The sequence below is a fragment of the Penicillium verrucosum genome, assembly GCF_028828655.1.
Source record: "Penicillium verrucosum strain IBT 35672 chromosome Unknown utg000001l_segment0_segment0, whole genome shotgun sequence".
Lineage (NCBI taxonomy): Eukaryota > Fungi > Ascomycota > Eurotiomycetes > Eurotiales > Aspergillaceae > Penicillium > Penicillium verrucosum.
In genome coordinates, this window is record NW_026643210.1 from 1,403,849 (window position 1) to 1,423,383 (window position 19,535).

At 47.0% G+C, this 19,535-nt stretch overlaps 8 protein-coding genes across 8 annotated transcripts; 6 read left to right on the forward strand and 2 right to left on the reverse strand.

Annotated features, from left to right (window-relative positions):
- Positions 1-1,169: 1,169 nt before the first annotated feature.
- Positions 1,170-3,926, forward strand: N7516_000524 (dynamin family protein; the record flags this gene model as incomplete). The annotated part of the gene is made up of 3 exons (XM_057213246.1): positions 1,170-3,062; positions 3,135-3,417; positions 3,466-3,926. The coding sequence occupies 3 exons, from the start codon at positions 1,170-1,172 to the stop codon at positions 3,924-3,926; spliced, it is 2,637 nt and encodes an 878-aa protein (XP_057075129.1).
- Positions 3,927-5,134: 1,208 nt separating this feature from the next.
- N7516_000525 (uncharacterized protein) lies at positions 5,135-6,665 on the reverse strand (the record flags this gene model as incomplete). The annotated part of the gene is made up of 6 exons (XM_057213247.1): positions 5,135-5,337; positions 5,393-5,513; positions 5,564-5,906; positions 5,954-6,147; positions 6,203-6,438; positions 6,539-6,665. The coding sequence occupies 6 exons, from the start codon at positions 6,663-6,665 to the stop codon at positions 5,135-5,137; spliced, it is 1,224 nt and encodes a 407-aa protein (XP_057075130.1).
- A 1,288-nt stretch (positions 6,666-7,953) lies between these two features.
- On the forward strand, positions 7,954-9,674 carry N7516_000526 (YncE family protein; the record flags this gene model as incomplete). Its single annotated transcript, XM_057213248.1, has 6 exons — positions 7,954-8,239; positions 8,298-8,326; positions 8,387-8,515; positions 8,570-8,986; positions 9,037-9,221; positions 9,284-9,674. The coding sequence occupies 6 exons, from the start codon at positions 7,954-7,956 to the stop codon at positions 9,672-9,674; spliced, it is 1,437 nt and encodes a 478-aa protein (XP_057075131.1).
- Positions 9,675-9,970: 296 nt separating this feature from the next.
- Positions 9,971-11,726, reverse strand: N7516_000527 (uncharacterized protein; the record flags this gene model as incomplete). Its single annotated transcript, XM_057213249.1, has 4 exons — positions 9,971-11,118; positions 11,172-11,395; positions 11,453-11,543; positions 11,603-11,726. 4 exons carry the CDS (start codon positions 11,724-11,726, stop codon positions 9,971-9,973), a joined length of 1,587 nt encoding a protein of 528 aa, XP_057075132.1.
- Positions 11,727-12,295: 569 nt separating this feature from the next.
- Positions 12,296-13,810, forward strand: N7516_000528 (NAD(P)/FAD-dependent oxidoreductase; the record flags this gene model as incomplete). Its single annotated transcript, XM_057213250.1, has 3 exons — positions 12,296-12,578; positions 12,632-13,591; positions 13,662-13,810. The coding sequence occupies 3 exons, from the start codon at positions 12,296-12,298 to the stop codon at positions 13,808-13,810; spliced, it is 1,392 nt and encodes a 463-aa protein (XP_057075133.1).
- Positions 13,811-14,283: 473 nt separating this feature from the next.
- Positions 14,284-15,207, forward strand: N7516_000529 (protein fluG; the record flags this gene model as incomplete). Its single annotated transcript, XM_057213251.1, has 1 exon — positions 14,284-15,207. One exon carries the CDS (start codon positions 14,284-14,286, stop codon positions 15,205-15,207), a length of 924 nt encoding a protein of 307 aa, XP_057075134.1.
- Positions 15,208-15,240: 33 nt separating this feature from the next.
- Positions 15,241-15,573, forward strand: N7516_000530 (uncharacterized protein; the record flags this gene model as incomplete). The annotated part of the gene is made up of 1 exon (XM_057213252.1): positions 15,241-15,573. One exon carries the CDS (start codon positions 15,241-15,243, stop codon positions 15,571-15,573), a length of 333 nt encoding a protein of 110 aa, XP_057075135.1.
- A 1,467-nt stretch (positions 15,574-17,040) lies between these two features.
- N7516_000531 (uncharacterized protein) lies at positions 17,041-17,949 on the forward strand (the record flags this gene model as incomplete). Its single annotated transcript, XM_057213253.1, has 3 exons — positions 17,041-17,373; positions 17,435-17,675; positions 17,735-17,949. 3 exons carry the CDS (start codon positions 17,041-17,043, stop codon positions 17,947-17,949), a joined length of 789 nt encoding a protein of 262 aa, XP_057075136.1.
- Between the last annotated feature and the right edge of the window lie 1,586 nt (positions 17,950-19,535).

The following is a 19,535-nucleotide window of genomic DNA, read 5'->3' on the forward strand; positions in this document are numbered from 1 at the left end:
TTATTCTTGTATTGCGATTTTTCTTTTTCCATCACGCGAGGAGCGCGTGTGATTTGAGCATTTTTGGCAGCGTGTATGGAGTTTTGTTGGTCTTCGAGTTGGAATTAGCCACGCTTGGTCTTTCGTGTTTGCACAGCATCAGCGCATTACCGGAGTTGGATATCAAATCAATTCTGGCATTTTTGGCATCTTTTATTGTTGCTAGTCTGTTCTGGGCTTGTCTTGCTGTAGTATGTCATGATAGAATAGAATTGAGTTAGAGCCTCATATCTTGGCCTCCATCTACCTCCTCTACCTCCATCTGAAACAGGGGTGACCTCGTCTTATCTTGTATCTTGCCGACACCTCCATTTTCCTGCTCTGAATTCAGACTGGGGTTGCTTTTTTTGCTTTTTTTTTGGAACTATTTTAACCCTAGACCATTGACTGGATATCTAATTTCCCTGGCTACCCATTTGATTGGTGTTCGTCCCTCTATGATACAAGTACAATGGGGCCGAGCAGGGATTCGATGAGCTAGATATCTTAGATGCCTTTGAAGCAATGCAAAGTGACTGCGCCGCAAGAATGTGGACGTGGCCCCCAAATTCCCAAATTCCGGGAGTTTGAAATATAATAAGGGGATTGTTAATGCAACACCGCCTGCCTGATTTTTCAGGGGTCTATTGACCGCTCTCCACACCGCCTTCTTAAAATAAATAAATATAAACAAACTCCCCATATAATAACCGGCCCCACTTCTTTTCCCAGGCAAAAAAAAGGGACCCTCGGGAATCGAATTCTTGCTTACGTAGGAATGAGGACGTAGTCGCGACCGTGCCCAGGTGGACTTGGAGGAAAAGGCGTGCGGGGAAGCGCCTGAGAAGTGCATAAGAAGCAGGATAATCAATATGTAGAGTATCAAGGCAGTAATTAGGCAGAAATCTATGTAAACCAGAATTCCTATAGTGGTGGCAGAATATATGGCAGAAAACCCTACACCGGCAGAGAGCATGGCAGAATCCAGTGTCGCACCCGATAGGGAAGGCGGTATTGGCATTCATTTGGGGGGGGCAGAGGGGGTTTGCATTAACAATCCCCTATAACAATTCCTTTATTCCCTATAACAATTCCTTTATTTCTACTCTCTTTCAAGTGGAAATCATTTGAGATTATCCCCAAGTTGTCTGATGTCTGATCAAGATATCAAAATCACCATGGGTGGCTCGACCGAGGTAGATACCGCCCTCCATCAACTGCAGACGGAGCAAGGTCCTCTTCTTGATAAGATCGATGATCTTCGCACAATTGGAGTCGGCGGACTTGTCGGGTTGCCACAGCTCATCGTCTGTGGAAACCAATCCAGCGGTAAAAGCTCTGTTCTTGAGGCCGTTTCTCGCGTGCGTTTTCCAATGAAGAGTAATGTCTGCACTCGATTCCCGACGGAGGTTATTCTGCGTCGCCATCCAGCACCTCGGTTCAAGGTGTCCATCGAACCTGGGTTATCTCGAACGGGCAAAGGAGAGCGCCAGAAGATTGAAGCATTCTCACCGGCTGAGGTCACCAACGGTAATCAGCTAGAGTCTCTGATTGAGAAAGCCAAAGAATGCATGGGGATCACTGGCGATGGATTCAGCGACGACATTCTTAAAGTTGAAATCTCAGGCCCCGACAAGCCGGAATTGACACTCGTTGATCTGCCTGGTCTCTATACGTCCCATAGCACATCCCAGGATGAGCAAGGGATTGACATCGTTCATCGTATCACCGAACGCTACATGGAAAACAAGCGCAGCATCATTCTGGCTGTAGTTTCGGCAAAGAATGACTACCACAATCAGCGAGTTTTGAACATGGCAGAGAAATTCGATGGGCCCCGAGAGCGTACTATCGGAATTATCACACAGCCTGACATACTCGAAGCCCATTCCGACGAAGAAGCGGCTTGGCTGCAGATTCTCAAGAACGAGAAAGTTCCGTTAAAGCTCGGGTGGCATGCGTTACGAAACAGGTCTTTTGAAACTCGAAAAGCGTCGGACGACGAAAGAGATAGGAAAGAGAAGGAATTCTTTGCTAAAGGAAACTGGGGCTCTATTCCGGCGGAATATGTGGGAATTGACAATTTTCGACGTCGACTAAGTTCAATTCTGTTGAAACATATCCAACGCAATCTCCCGGGTCTCATCGTTGATATCCAGGAAAAGGTCCTCGATCGACAATCCAGACTGAGCAAACTGGGACCGCCCCGAGGTACTCTCCAGCAACAGAAGGGATTTTTGCTCAACATCAGCAGCAACTTCGAGCGTATCACCGCCCAAGCATTAGATGGCATGTACACAGATGATTTCTTTGGCGGATTGGACAACGAAACAGGGCCTCTCGATCAAGATCTTCGGCGTCTACGTGCCGTCATTCGTGAACTAAACGAATATTTCGCTGATGCTATGAACACTATCGGATGCGGCCAACTAATTGGCGAGTCTAATTCGAAAATGAGTCCCGCGTCTGAAAATCCCTACACGCATATCAGAACACCGAACCTCAGGCGCAGATCCGATATTGAACATGAAGTCAGCATACAAGCGCGCCAAAACCGAGGAATTGAGCTTCCAGGAAGTGCCAATCAACTTTTGGTGGGAAAGCTGTTTCGAGATCAATCCAAGCCGTGGGAAGAAATCGCTCGAGAGCATTTGACAAATTCTTGGGAGTCTGTTAGAGATTTCATCAGCCTTCTCCTGCAATATCTCGCCAATGACCACACCTACAATCTCTTACTAGGTACCATTCTTGATCCTGAGCTGGAGAAAATGAAAGATCATCTACTGGCAAAACTGGATGAGCTTACCGCATACAATAAACGAGGACATCCATTGCCTCTAGGCAAAAGCTTTCTCACGAAAATCCAGAAAGCCAGGAGTGACCGCCAAATCGATAGGTTGGAACAGGCCTTGAAATTAGGGTCTCATTCCGAAGATGAGTCCACTACCATTGAGCGGCTTCGTCAAGCCAATAGCCAGCTAGAATCGACAAGCAATCAGTTTGCAGCGGCAGACATTGTTGATCAGATGCAAGCATATTATGATGTGAGTCCGCATCAACCCACATATTGATAAGTCGACAATAAACCGAATTTGGGAGAGTACTAATAGTAACAGACTGCAATCATCACTTTCATTGATAACGTTGCCACGCTTGGAATTGAAAATTGTCTGCTTGGTCCTCTGAGTAGCATTCTTACTAGCCAGACAGTCAACAACATGGAAGACAAACAGGTTCAGGACATTGCCACCGAGTCTTCCTCTGTCGTGGATGAGCGAGAACGCCTAACTCGGGAATTGGAGAAGCTACAAGCTGGTTCGCGCACATTGAGCAGATTCAATATCCGGAAGGTCACTACAAAGCCCGCTGTTGTCAACTCAACTACTCGGGCTAAGTCGCGTAAGTCGTTCTATTTTACTGAAGGGAACCTGAGCTGATCTAAACTAGCCCGTAAAGCCATCACTCCTAGGGCGGCAAGCTCAGCATCGACTTCTCAGCCTACTAATACTAGCTCGGGCCCCAACTTATTTGCGCCAGGGCCGTTCGGAACTCTATCCCCTATGACAGGGTCTACCGCGAACAAGAGTACCGGTACCACAAGAAGCCCTTTTGGTAACCTGGAAGACTCACAACCTGTCACTGGTGGGACACAAGGCCTTAGTCCCGAGCCTCGTGGCAACCTATTTAGCAATAGCTCTGGCTTCTTCTCTGGCTCTGGCTCTCTGTTCCAAACAGGAGCCACACCTAGTCCATCTGCATCATCGCTATTCGGTCCGACTACAGCTCCCAGCACAGGCGCGGCTTCATCTGGTAGTTCAAACAAGCCCCGAAGTCAGCCAAGCCTTTTTGGGTCTAAAGCTGAGAGAACCGTGCCCTTTGCTCATTTGAGCAATAGTCCCCGGCGGTAGGTTCGAATAGGTGATTCTTTGCTCTTTATTTTGACACCAAGAAACCTTCATTACTATGTGCCTTCTGTATTTTATCTGCTTTCCCTTTTTTTTTCACCCTTGCCTTTTACTATGCGTCGGAGTTTCTATCAGTACAATCATTACAAGAGCCCATTAGTTCGACGACCTCGGAATGAAACCTATGTTCTTGAGTAGCTAGCTAACACAAATTGAATACTTGACAGACAATTTTTCAAGGAAGAAATCGAAGCGAATTCTACGACCCAGAATCGATACCTCAGTATAAGCCTTTCACCAGAATCCTCAAATCAGTCACACGAAGTAGGGATACTCAAGCCCCGAAAAGATGTGAATTTTCCCTAATGATATTATAGGAAATACGGTTGAAGGATTATGCGACTCTTGAAAAGCTCCAAACGGTTCCCCTTAGGGGCGGGAAGAATGAAACGAGTGCGAATTCACCTCTAGGTTCTGAGCCTAAGGCTTTCAGACAGGGGTACAGGAGAGATATTTAATCTGCTAGATGATCTAGTATTTCAGAAATTGAAGAGGGACAGTACTATGTTAGTCGAAGTAGGTGTTTGATATTACTCTAGGACTTCATAAGACCAAGTGGTGGCTATGGAGGAGTATTGGGGTAATACACCATCAATTGTAAGAGAGATCAACACTTTAGGAGCATTTATTCTACCCTTTTCCTTATTACGACAGAAACAAAAGTCCGAAGCACTCGACATACGTAGTTGTGATGCTTGACCTTGTACCTTAGGAGGCTATGAGACCCCCAGGTAGTAAACATAGATTTTCAGACAGAACTTGAATATCTCTCTTCTTCTACTAGTACCTTGATCTAAGGCCATGTCCTAGAACTCCCGAGGGACATCATATGGATTTCAGTGGAGTGGTGTAGGTTTCGGGCCGACCCATGGTCTTCCGAGATCAGAGGTCCTTGACTCGAGGAAAGTTATATGGGCCGATGGAAGGATCCATTGACAATGATCGTGGGGGAATGGAATGGCAAGTTATTCCTGGCGTCATCCAGGGATATATTGCAGGAAATTAAGTATGAAATTCGACGATTAAGTCCTAGATAAATATAGAACAAAAAGTAACTAGTTATACTGACCAACGTACGTAGCCTGAGGACAGAAACCCTGCATATACGCTGCTAGGTCAATTCACAGACACGAAAATACGCCGATGTCAAATTATTTCTTGCCCTGGACAAGAACTTGCTTCTGCTTCTTGATCTGCTTGACCACTTCGATGTCGACCTTCAGGACGTTGGCAACAGTATCAACAGGAGTCAAAGCCAGCCATTGAGCCAGGGAGATATCAGCGACGCGGTCGCTCTTGTAGAGCTCGATCCAAACCAGTTTCTCCGTCTCGGAGGTGTTCTCGATATAGTGACCTTTTAATGAGAATTAGCATATTTGCTAGGTCATGAGAGAAGTTGGTCTACTTACCGCTATTGTCGGGGAAAACACCAGTGTCACCCGCTTGGAAGTCAAAGGTGCGGGCCTTAGAGTCACCAATAAAGACAGTGGCACGAGCGTGACCCTGGTGGAAGTAGAGCCATTCCTCAGCCTAGGTGATGGTTAGCAATGTCCCTCTTAGACACATGTTTGTGAACTTACATTAGGGTGCCAGTGGAGCTCACGAAGACCCTTGGGTTCCAGTTCCACAATAGCAGCAGCAAGAGTCTTTGAAATGGGGAAGTTGGTGGAATCAATCTTGCGGAACGTTCCACCGTGACCAGGGACAGGCTCCGAGGGGTGCCTGTAGGTGTGGTAGACGTAGGAATTATCACCCCTCAATGTACCCACGGGAGCCTTGTCGAGATCTTCGCTGACAGTGCCGTTGAGAATATAAGGGAACTTTGCGGGAACTGAGTCGAAGACCCTAGGGTCAACACCAAAGTTCTTGGCGAGAATATCTCTGGGAGTGTGGGAAATCCAGTCATCGACCATGAAAGTAGTTCTTCTTAGTTAACATATTGAGTTCATAAAGTTGGGAATGGAACATACCCAATCTTCTCGAAGTCACCATCATCAAAAGCGAGAAGGTACTCGTTCTCATCGTCCAGACCCTGGACATTATGCGCCACACCCTTAGGGAAGTACCATATATCACCGGTTTCAAGAACCTCAGTAGTGAAACCACCGTTCTCATCAACACCGGACAGTAGGAGAGAGCCGTTGTAGACAAATCCCCACTCGGCCTGGATATCAAAGTAAGTAATTTACCATAGGAAATGTATAATTGTGACCACTAACCGTGCGGTGCCAATGCAGCTCGCGGATAGCGCCCTTCTTCAGATGCTGCTGGGCACCTGCAATGTCATGACTCTGGGGCAAGTCCTGAATAACTTGTTCCCGAGACCAGCCGCCTGGGAACAGCCGAGTCTGAGACTCAGAAAAACTCCACTTGACATTGGGCACAAAGCCATTATCGGTACTGGGAGTCCGGAACTGGTCTGGGTTTTGAAGGTCGAGGGCTTTATTTGTTCCACCTATTGATAGACGGCTATAAGCATAGAACAAGCTGGCTGCTACCCATGGAGATATCTTCCAGTCTTGGAAGCGAAGCTCCCAAGGGTTTGCTAGACTTACCTAAAATCGGGGCTCCTTTAGCACCGCTAATGGGCTGGTCATTACCACCATCCTGCATTTTGGTATGGGGTACTGCAAAAGCAGAGGAAACAAATAGTCCAAAGAGCGCGAGGTTTTGGGACTTCATCTTGAATGAAGGAAAGGAATGTGTACAGGGATGGGATTTGGACCTGGGTGCCTCAAGCCAAGAACCCCGGAGTCATCCCCGTTTTATATGACCTTTGGACAGCCAACACCCCACCTCCTCCAAATCCCGATGACCATAGGCCTTAGGAATTTAGCTAGTTTCAATATTCCGCTCCCTAGTTGCTCGGTTTCGTGATGTTGATCCTAATGAAATTGATCAGAACGCACCGAGTTAGCAGAAAGTATAACCGGAATCACGAGATGATGCAATTCAGGAAGATTTACGGAGTATTCATCTCGCTTCTCGCGGAAACCTTTGTGAAAGAAGCCAACTGGAGCGATAATTGATCGAAATGTGCTGGGGCAAGGCTAAGCATGGCGAAGAATATAACAACATTCTTGGCATCATGTCGAAATCGCTGCAGGTTCGCCCGTGCTCATAGTCTCCATGGGGCAATTCGAAAGGTCAATCCAGGGACCTGACTGATATTGTCGGTAATTTACTTCTCGGGATTGTCAAAAGGTGGAGATTGAATCACCTCATCCATACCTTTGATGAGTACATAGATCCCATATTTCTTGGCATCCGTGGATCATTCTTCTACTTTGACCTCTTTGTTACTAGTCCACTCAAAACCAGAAGTTGTACTTTGCTTTGACCCCCCGGGATCTCAATACCGTACCTTGCTTGGGTAGCTGAATTGTTGAATGTGGGATATGGTGATCTTCGAGGGCGATTCCTGGACCTTTCCTATTCCGGAAATTATGGGGTTCCTTTAGCCCTAGTTCCACTACCTGTTCGTCCATAACATATCAGTGGCGCTGATAGCCAGGGCGAGGCTAAGCAATGGTATAGACCAGCTCTTGCTAGAGGCACGTTTTGGGTTCGAACTATTGATTTCACGGACTTGTAGTCCCTCTCTCTCGACTTTGGATTAATTTCAATCACGACATCCTTTCAGGATTAGGAAGAAGCTCTACGATTTAACTTTTCAGAAAAGGCCTGGATACGGGGACGACTGGTCCAATATCAGATCCCGAGTCGGGGATTGTCTAAATTCTCATGTCGGCCTTTGAGGGATGAATTTCGCCATTTCGCAGATCAGCATCTCCTCGAGGAATTTGGAATATCACATGGACGCAAAGTCCCAAAGACTGACTTCTTTGCGTGCTTTGTGTTGTTACTGTCGAGATGTCAAGATGATTCAGGGGAAGAGCAAAATGATGCCCCATTTGGGACGACATGAAGGCGCACTCGGGTATATAAGCTCTCGAGATTTCCCGCAAATATGCTCATCACACAAACGCAATCCTGCTCAATCCTTCTCACCAACAAGATGAAGTACTCTATTGCTTCTATTGCGTCTCTGGTTGCCCTCGCGGAGTGCCTTTCTCTGCCTCCTCTCATTCCCAGCATTCCTGGAGTGACCGAGCCTTTGACGTCCAACGCTCCTCCTTTGCCTATTTTGCAAGTCCCTACTCCTCCGTTGGAGAGCCCTCCCTTTGAGTCGAGCGATATTAAGCCAAAGAAGATTGGTTATTTTTGGACTGGCTCGGCAGACAAGTTCCATAAAGGTATGGATCTACGAATGGCAGATTATAGAGAGGAGATGATGCTAACTATCATTGGTAGACTTCCTTGCCACCTATAGTTTGGATGATGTAGGCCAATTATGATCCTGGCGAAGACTAGCCTGGACCTGTTTGCTGATTCGATTTTAGGACACTTTTGGAACCCTTTTGTGGGTCACAGATGTGCCCAGCAGCGGCAATGACCCTCATCACCTGGGTCCTTCTCTGGATGGAAAGACCCTCTGGGGTGGTGGATTGCTATCTCTCTTGAAGACTCAAGTATGTATACTTCTTCCCAATGTACTTTCCGCAGCACATCTGATCTTTCATTAGGATACTGGCTTCTACTTTGATACCTCTAACCCTTACCGCCCCAAGTTTCTCAAGAGTAACCGCGGTATCCTTGCATCCATTGCGGATGAAGTCCGGGCAAAGCCAGATGGTGGATTCTTCATCACCTACATGGGTTCGGCCGTTGGTACTTCTCCCGGTCGTCTCGTCGAGACTGATGCCGACTTTAACATCATTCACGAATGGCCTGAGGATGTGGAGGGCACCCTCAACATCCTTGAGCAGCAGTTCTCTCCTCACGGACTTAGCATCGATTGGGAGAAGAAGCTCATTCTGACTTCCGACTTCGTCGAGCCGATTACTATTCTGAAGCCTAGTCTTGGAGTGCGCCATGCCGATACACTGCGCCTCTGGGATCTCGACTCGCGGAAGATTCTCAGCACTCTTACCATTCCCAATGTAAGCAAATCCCTGAGTTTTAATTATGATGCGTCCTCTAACTCAATCAGGGTGGTGGCATCCAAGACGTCAAGTTCATTCCCGGACACCCAGAATCCGCCGCTATCGCCACTGCTGTGCACCTGGGTCAACTCTGGGTCATTTACCCTCTGCGAAAGGACGCCAATGGCAAACAGGGTGTGATTGAGGAGCTCTACGATCTCGGTCCCAAGGCCCGTGACACCATTGCTATCTAGTAAGTAGCTCCTCTTCTATATACTCACAGTGAACATCATTGCTAACAACATCCCCCCACAGCTCCGACATCAGCCAAGATGGTAAATACTTCTACGCCACTCTTACCACAGCCAACCACATTGCTGCGCTAGATATCAGCGACCTCAACAACATCAAGCGTCTGGATGACCCCGATGAGGACCAGCCTACCGTCGGACCTCACTATCTCAAGGTCACCCCCGACCAGAAGCACTTGGTCGTCACCGACTACTTCGTCCAGACTGGCGACATTGGTATCATCAACGCCCCGGCTGACTTCAAGGCGCTCTACATCGACCTCCAGAAGGACGGCAGCCTTTCTTTCAACCGCTCTATTGACTTCCCCAAGGAGTTTGCCAATCGCGGCGGTGCTAAGCCTCACTCTAGTGTGATATTTGATCTCACTGACCCCGAGAACCCTCTCTACTACTAGGTGATCTCCATTCGTAACTTAGTAGCAGGAGGCAGGACACCGTCAATGTGGAATGGGAGATGATGAGGATGGGAATATAATTGTTTACTCTTCTGGGCCTGAGATGTGCCTTCGGGCCATACATTTTACTGTGGATATACTACGGCTAATTCTTAGTTACTACCAATGGGCATCCACTGTATTTACTTTGATGAGTTGAAGGAATTTAATCTTGTAAGGTCAATTGTCTGGGTATCAAAGGTCCCCGAGAGATTAGAGCAAACCAACAAATAGAAGCCCGATTAGAGCTCTAGTGTCTAAACCTCACGCACATTTGATGTGGGAGATACCTTTGAGCTTCCATCTATCGGATGGTGGCCTTCAATCTCATCTGCAGACGCCTTCGAGCTTCTCTCTATCCGATTTTGACCTTCAATCTGATCTGCGAACACTGATGGACCAGCCCGTTTATTCGCAACGATATCTTCTTGCAACACAGCGCGGAATTCCTCGCGCTTTGGTAGGAGGTACCGCACATCGACAAATCTCAAAATGCTAGTCATAATAATCACAAGAACCAACAAGGCCAATGCAGACTGCCATCCATATTTATAAAATGGTGCTTGACTCGCAGGCCAAACGAGAACCTGCGACCATGAAGAGATAGCATAGTACCCAGCGACAGCAACTCCGACAACAAGAGACCGTACCTCTGGATCCTGCGGGATAAGATCAGAGAGCCAGGCGAAGATCAACGGCGCTGTGCCGAGACAAATATACGAGATGAAGTATGATGCATAAGCAGCAGATAAAGCCACCGACGCCGGGTGTGTAGTCCAAATGCTCATGATGATGCATGGGATGATCCCGATAGCCGCTTGAAGAACGATGAGTGTCCAACGGGTTTCAAAGTAATCCGATAACAGAGCCCAGATCCACACGAAAACGACGTTGATCGCAGATCCTCCAATGGGGATAACGTTGACCTGCGAGATAGTCCATCTCGCGCTTCCGTCTGGGTTCTTTAGCGATTTTAGGAACAGCCCGAAATAAACATATCCGTATGTTCCAAGAACCGTTGCAATATACAGGGCTGCAATGAAGTAAACAACCCATCCCGAGAACGTGCGCTTCACGCCAGCCCAGGTCATCTTCTTTGGCTCGGCGCGACCATTACGCGCGAGACGTTCTAGTGATAGCTCGCCGTGGACTTTGTTGAACCAGAACGCGCGCGGGTTAGGTTTGTTTGGTAGGTCGGGCAGCATGAAGAATCCTGCGAATCCCCAGATTACTGTGATGATGGCGTTGATCACGAATAGCCAGCGCCATCCTGCTAGTCCGCTGTGTCCGTCGAGGGTGTCGGTGATTGCGGCTTGCATGGCGCCCGAGAGCATTTGGCCGACTGCTTGGCAGGAGTGATAGAATCCCATTCGCTTGGCGAGCTCGGTTGGGGTATACCAGTACACTAGAGGGTTGGTTAATTTGGGGAGTCAAGAGAAAGGCTTTCGAATGACATACTGAATAATGTCATCATTCCTGGCCAAGCGCTACTTTCGCATAGACCGAGGAACACACGGATAACGTAGACTTGTTTTGCGCTCGTCGTCATCGCGATCAATCCCGTCAGAACACCCCATGCAATCTCCAGACCCGGAAGCCAATAACTGGGGCGGATGTAGGTGAGGATAATTTGGGAGGGAATTAGCATTATGCAATAGGCGGCATTAAAATATGTTGTGAATCTAGACAGTATTAGCTATCATCAACTCTGTGGCATGGAAATGTTTCTGATAACTCACAAATTAAGCTCATTTCCGAACAAGTTTAAATCTTCCTTCATGCCAGATACGTAGGCATTATTGATATTCTGTTGATCGAGATATTTGATAACTGACAAAGGTCAGTTTTGCTGATCTTAGGCTGTAAGGGAAATCTGCAGCGCAACACACCTTGTGAAAGACAGCCGAAAGTCATTAGGAACATGTCAAGACGCCGGACCAAGGCCTTCTCTTCCGGAGATCTGATATCGACATCTGTCGACACATTACGTCGAAATTGTTTGAAGGACACCATGGTTAGAGTGGCAGGACAGGGAGGAGAGAAAAAGCCAACATTCTAGCGACCTTGGCCATTCATATACAGGCGCATGTAGGCCCAAGCCGTGATAAGGCCCCTGTGACCCCTCAGTCCGGGGTAGATTTCGGATTGTAGATCCGACAAGGATATTTCTGCAAGGTGCACGCGTGATAAGCATTTAAAGCACCAATGGTTGTATCCCTCCATTGGGGTAACATCGGAGGAATGCCCGAGTTGTTGAGATATCAGATACCATCCATCTTGGCATTTGAGCCAACTCCACTCACATACACCCCGAGGTTAGCTTAATGAGTGGATCTGGAGATAAGTCGACGGGATCCTATCAGCTACTTAGGTAGAAGAGGTTAAGGGAGGGGGAGGGGAAAATCCCTTTGAGTTGAAGGATTTGAGGGGGAAGTCCGCGATAGGAGATTCTTGGGCTTTCCCCGCATCCCTACGTTGGCAACGGTGAATACGAGACTGTCTCCTTATCCGACTTATATATATATATATATTTATATTTATGAGGATTGGCGGAAACCTTGACGAATTCCAAATCCTTTGAAATGTTAACTTCAAATATTGAAACAAGCAGAAGCTTGCCAAATCCCACCCCTTGTTTGAGTTACTGGCAGCGAACAACTCGGGCAAATCCAAACTTGCATGCCAACATCGAAACAGCGGTCCCATCGAACTCCAAATATGTTGTTGTCGGATCCGGTATTTCTGGTGGTTTGACAGCCTTCAAGCTAATTGAAGGAGGGGCCAAAGCCGAGGATATCGTGATTCTCGAGGCACGAGAGGCAGCAAGTGGTGCGAGTTCACGAAATGCAGGACATGTGCGACCAGGTCTGTTTGACTTCTATTGGAAATATTGTAAGCGTTTCTGATCTGGAACATAGACGCCTTCAGGGGTTTCAGTGCATACGCCAAAGTGCATGGAGCGCAACAAGCATTAAAGATTATCCAGGATGAGCGACTTGTCCTAGAAAGAGTCGATGAATTTGTCAAAGAACATAATGTGGAATGCGACTTCAACTTGACAACGACATTTGATGTTTGCATAACCCCAGAATTTGCAGCTTACGAGGCAGAGAGCCTTGAAGCGTTTAAGAAAGCAGGCGGCGATACTTCCCATATCACATTCTATGAAGGAGACCAGGCCAAAGAGAAAACTAGAGTCCCAGGGGCTGTGGCAGCATATGAGTGGCCAGCAGGATCGAGTCACCCAGCAAAGCTTGCACAATTCCTGCTTCAGGCAGTGACATCGAAGGGTGCGATGCTCTTCACATTTTGTCCTGCCACTCAAATTGAACGGAGTGGTGCGTCTCCAGAAACCTGGAAGGTGCACACTCCCCGGGGAATAATAGAAGCGGAGAAAATTATCCATTGCACGAATGCCCATGCTGCCTTGTTACTACCACAGTTGGAGGCTTATATTCGGCCAAACCGTGCACAGGCTCATTCTCTCGTACCAGTTCCAGCTTTCTCGGGACAAAAAGCCCTGCAGAGCACTTTCTCACTCCGCTTCAGCCTCCTGCACTTCTACTCTCTGATTCAACGCAAGGGAGATGGTACATTGGTGTTAGGCGTATCGCGGTCAAACCCAACATTGAGCCCTGAGACATCGGCTAGTCGATTCAGCACTGACGATTCCCGGTATAACGAAGAGATTGCTCAGGACGCTCTGCAGACCTTTGGTGACATTTTACCTGCTTATTCGTCCCACACGGCAATGCACGGTGAGGGTCTGGATCACGCTTGGACTGGAATAATTGCCATGACTACGGACTCTGTTCCGTTCGTCGGGGCGATTGATTCTCTACCTGGACAGTATATTTGTGCTGGATTTAATGGCCATGGTGAGTTTTTTTCTTTCTTTTGCTCGACTACATCCTGAACGAGGACGTGCTGAGTCCTGACTGGCAATAGGTATGGCCCGCATATTTACATGCGCCCCGGCTGTCGCTCAACTTGTACTTGGCAAGACCTGGGATGAGACAGGGCTTCCAGATTGTTTCCAATTCAGTGACGAAAGGCTCTCCCGGCTTTCAAATGGAGATGTGCCTTCCATTTGGTAGGGAAGTCCATACTACCGAGGGACAATCTTGAAATATGGGTTATAAGGAGATTGCTACTCTCCAGTGCATGATTGGCGCTTTAGCTTCACGGTATTGATTGATTGATTGGAATCTTATGGATATTAATAGAATAACCACTTGTGCGATGTTTGCCATACATGGGATGGTGCTCCAACAAAGCTTTATAAACATTAACTTTATACCTAGGTAACTTCAAACCGACCGTTCTCTCTCTTAACCAGTCTTTTGAGTTGCTTTAGAAGCTTATAAGATAAATGTTTCTATATAGCTTTATTAGACAATAGTTGGAATACCCGAAAAACCAGAGAAAGATGTATTAATTATGCAGCTACAATAAATTGGCATCTTTGTACTGTTTTGGGCCCATTATGGGCCCGAATGGGCTTTGCGGGCATCCTCCCCAGCCTTCTTCCGTCTTTAGCACACCTTTCTAACCCACCACCCTTGCTACCATGTCCCCGGACAAGGAGAAGTTAGAAAAATTCCTTCAGGCGAACAAGTCTGTCAAGTACATCCGCCTCCAATGGATCGACTACTCTGGTGTGCCGCGGGCGCGCTTCGTCCCCATCGCTCGTTCCCTCCGAATCGCCAGTGGCGAAACCATCTGCCTCGCCCAGAACAGTATGCTTATACCCATTTCCACTGTCTCCCTCAGCGACTGCCACGAGACATGGTTCCTACGCCCCGACTGGTCCTCTTTGCGTCTTTGCGGCTTTAAGGCCAACCATGCGACCGCTATGAGCTTCGTCGACCAAAAGGATGCGGAGACGAGGTTTAACAAGTGTCCGCGTATGCTGCTAGTCCAGGCTCTCGAACGACTTGGGACGCAATGGGGTGCAAAGGTCCTGATAGGCTTCGAGATCGAGTTCGTGCTACTTGACGAATCAGACAACGTTACTGAACCATTAGATCGACTAAATGGCGACTCAACAACTGCTGGATTGCGCGGAGAAACATTGAACCTGATGGAAGAGATTGTTGATGCCCTCGAGCAGTCCTCTATCAACATTCACCACTTCCACGCAGAAGTCCTTGATCAGTTGGAGATTGCTCTTACCCCCGAGCCAGCACTAGAAGCCGTTGATTCTCTTATTCTAGCCCAAGAAGCTATTCGTACGATATGGGTGCGTCGAAATCTCAGGGCGACCATGACACCGAAACCGACATTGTCTGGACCGTCAAACGGCCTACACCTCCATCTTTCCCTCAATAATCTCGAAGGAGGGTCGACAGACAACTTTATTGGTATCCTCAACCACATCTCCTCGCTTTGTGCCTTTGGAATGGCAAACTACGATAGCTACGTCCGCTCTACTAGCGATGCTGCAGGGGCATGGGTTGGATTTGGTACCGATAACCGCGACTTACCGGTGTGAAAGATCAGCGACCAGCATTGGGAGTTCCGCATGATGGACGGCACCGCAAATCCATACTTGTTCGTTGCCGCCATTTTGCTTGCTGCTTTGGATGGACTTAGCAAGAAAACAGAGTTAGTATGGAAGGATTGTAAGATATTCCCAGACCTATTGGATGAGAAAATGCGGGTCGAGTATGGCATGGATAAGAGTATGCCAGTCACGTTCAAAGAGGCGTTGGATTATTTGAAGAACGATGCCGATATGAGGACTTGGATTGGAAAGGACTTACTGAAGTGGTTTATTTCCGTCAAGGATAAAGAGGTCGAGGAGTTTGCGAAGATGGATGACGAGCAGAGGCGGCTTTGCTTCCTAGAATATTTTTGAAGTATGTTTCGAGATAACAAATGCACCATTTGGCTCATTTAGCTACTTCCTCCCTGGTGGATTTCTACTGGGATGGTATAAATTGCACTCAGTCTACTTCTATCAACGAAGTATAAACCGGAAAGCATAATAAAGCTGGCAACTTCCCCTTACTGCACTCTCGCTTCTCCCACGTGCGAGCGAAGGTATGATTATTGTGTGAGAGAAGGATGAGAATTGCAACGATGGACAAGACACCGAGGGTGTGGAGATTGACTTTTATACTAGGAATTGAGAAATGATTAAGTCAAGCAATAGCCTCTTTTAAAAATATCGAGTATAAATGATAGAATATAAACCCTTGAGCCAATATGCAACAATGCACTCCGTAAAGTGATGACTATGAAAATCTTCGTCTAGTGCACTACAGGGATGTTCGGGAATCAAAACAAAGCTTAGTAATGCGTTTCCAAATTCGAACTTACCCCTTACATTTCGCACTTTTCCAATAAAGTGTTCTAGATCTTCATTAACTTATAAAACATTGAGTTGGAAGAAGTATCCCAATATCCCAACCTTGGAAGCTCATGCATGGATATCCACAGAGTGGGGCACCGGACCGTCCCGCCAAGGGAAACCCACCTGTGCAAGATACAGTTCACTCCTTGAAACCATATTTGTTCGAATTTGTTCTCCTACACGACGAAACTTGAACGAAACCCACCTGTCCCCATGCTTGGCTTACAGCTTGGGAGTCGCGTGACAAAGCGCACATTCATTTCGCTGCGCACTAAACCTCTCCACCTCCCTCCTACAGATCCTACCTTTGCCATACCCTCCCACGCGGTCGTCGACGAAGAAAGATGGCCGAACTACAAACCCAAAGACTATTACACTGCAAGACCAGGCGAGACACTTGCCAACAACTACCAGTTACTAGCAAAGGTCGGCTGGGGCACGAGTTCGACCGTATGGCTAGCGCGAGATATTAGAAGGCACGTTTTGTTTCTGGGCCAATTCTGTCCGAGGCTAATTGGAGCCTTTGAGTCACTAGGTACCGATGGCAGTCTGAGAAAATAGTTGTCTTGAAGATTTTGAATAGTCGTTGTGCTCAATCAGCGAGTAATCTTCTTGAGATCGAGCAAACGGTTGCACGAAAGAATCCTTCACATCAAGGGTATGGAATTACGCGCCACTGTCTGGAAAGCTTTGAGCTCAAAAGCTCAGATAAGACACACCTTTGTCTTGTATATGAGGCACTGCGGGAGCCAATGACAGTGTTTCAGAAACGTTTCGAGAGCCGAAGAATGCCTCTTCCGGTTGCAAAAGCGTATATTCATTTGCTTCTTCTCGGGCTGCAGTATCTGCATACTGAGTGCAGACTCGTTCATACTGGCAAGTAATACTCGTTGAATCCCAGTGAATTTCTGAATAAGGCATTTACTAATCAGGGAATTCACTCCAGACCTGAAGCTCGCAAATATACTGATGACCTTTGAGAATGGGAAGGCTATCCCTAGGTTCATTCAAGACCAAGTCCTCAAGTTCCCAATGCACTACAAGACTAGTCCAGAAGCCAACCACACCACCTACCAAAGTTACGATAGTTTTGGGACAATGGACGTCGAGGATGTCGGAAATGTCCTCCCTAAAATAACCGATTTCGGCTCGGCATGGCAGCTCGTCGTTGATCCAGAAACGAAGTCACAAAACGAACCTGTTTTTATTTATCCTATACAACCAAACTACTACCGCGCACCGGAAGTTGTCCTTGGATATGGTTGGGATTTCAGTGCAGATATATGGAACTTTGGTGTGCTTGTAAGAAGCTCGAGTATAAATGCCTATACATTCTATCAAGACTAACACATTTCTTTCGAAGGTTTGGAACATTATCGAAGGCACCGAGCTATTCACTCAGGTGGAAGATGCTAATGGGAGATACGATCCCAAATCACATCTGGCGGAAATTATTGCTCTGCTTGGTCCACCACCTAAGGAGGTAATTGAGCGAGCAGACTATATGTCACAGGTTGAATATGCTTCTACGGTTAGTATTGAGGTCGGAAAGCCGTGCAAGAATGCCCGGGAGGTCTTTGGCGGTCCCTACTTCGATAAAGAAGGTGAGTCTTTTATTCTAAGTTCCAGCATGTGTGCTATTTTAGCTGATTGTTGGTGGTAGGGAAATTCCTTCATCAGGAACTAATACCAAATCGGAAGCTGGAGGATACTATCCCATCTATTGATGACTCGGAAAGGGAGCTTTTCTTGTCATTTGCCAGGGATATGCTTACCTGGGTTCCATCGGAAAGGAAAACTGCTCGTGAGCTTACGGAGCATCCGTTCCTCAATTTTGGTGGGCATGTTTCTAAAGATGTCTTGGAAGGGCGCTCTTAGAATATGAGCTGTTTGATCTAGACTGTTTACGAGTTTGTCTAATAGCGAGAAAAACGCTTTCCACTATGTATAAAATCTCCACTACGTACGAATGTATTAAAGGAAGGATGTTATTGTGGGGTTTGAATATAGCTTCTTGAATTCTTTCTTAATAAAGTAAGAGATCTGTGCCTCCTGCCGTATAAGAACAAATGTTCGCTTTTCTTCCTATTGCTCCCCTCTTTGTATGTTGTAGGGGATGAGTAGTTCTCTGTCAAGTGCAGTAGAACAACAGTCTCCACCCCACCGCGCTTTTTTTTTCTTTTTTTTTTTTTCTGGAAATACCAAGCCACCCCCGTAAGCGTACAACAAAATTTCATTTCACCTAGTGACAAAGCCCCGTGCCAAACCGATCTTCTATGACATTTTTCAGGCCTCGGACCATCCTTTTCCACACTCGTACCTTGTAGGATAGTTCTCCATAATACTCAATAGAAGCTGTGCTAGGCTTCTCAGCACGGAGTATCTTTCTCCAACCTTCACGATAGCTTCTCATTAATTGTCATTAGAAGTGGGTTCTACAAGGTCGACATAGAGGCTCCAAAGTTGGATATGTGGTTCCTAACCCTAGTTGATTGTTTAGCTAGACCCCACTGGTTAATATTATTCAAGGAGTAAACCAGCAGTACGGAGTACTTAGCGTATACAACGTTACATTGACTATCACTAGCCTTTTGGCCAGCTTTGCCGAGGTAACTATTAGGTAGAGTAAATCAATTCACAACAAATGGTATTGTCTATATGGTTGGCCGGCCACGTCGTTAGATACTGATCTATTATTGTTAATGCGGCCAGCGATAGCTTCAGTCTAAGGACCTAAGTCCAATTGTGCCCCTACTTGAAGGGGCAAGTGTCTAAGGTCAAGTAGCTAGAAATCAAATGAGTTGTCAAGCTTCGCTGACCCTACTGCCATAGCCTCATAGCCGGATGGGCCATGATCCATTGTGAGTCGTGACCAATCGGCCCCCCCGACTAGCGGCAACCCTAGTAGACCATGCGTCGGGGCGAGGATCCCTTCCCTGTTAGGATCTCGATCGTCCGAGAGTCAACCAATCTACTTGGATCAGAAGATCACGTGCAGTTCCTAACACCTAGACATTACCAGGGTATCAAGGAAAGGTGAAACTAGTTTGTACTCAGTGAATACTGAGTGAACAATGAGCATGACTAAGATTGATGGGACCCACTGCACAGAGGGGTGAATTGCGTATATGATCCTATGCTCCTAGATATATCTATCTACAAGTCCTTGATGGGTTACAAAAGTGGTAACGCGCTTCCTAATATAGCGGGCAGTGAGGTGAGCTTGCACTGTTAGGAGGATAAACTCATACCTTCTCCTGATCCCAGTGCACTAGTCTACCATGAGATCGCATTCCGTCCTCTAGTTCACTGAACCTTCCGATTTCTATATGGTTAGTGTTGGATATATTAGTACGGTGGGGGAGAATGCAGAAAAGGAATCATTATTTATTAGCGCTAGAAATGCAGGGGTATATATACCCTGTTTCAACCATCTAAGGAAAGCTCATTCTGTCGCAAACAAG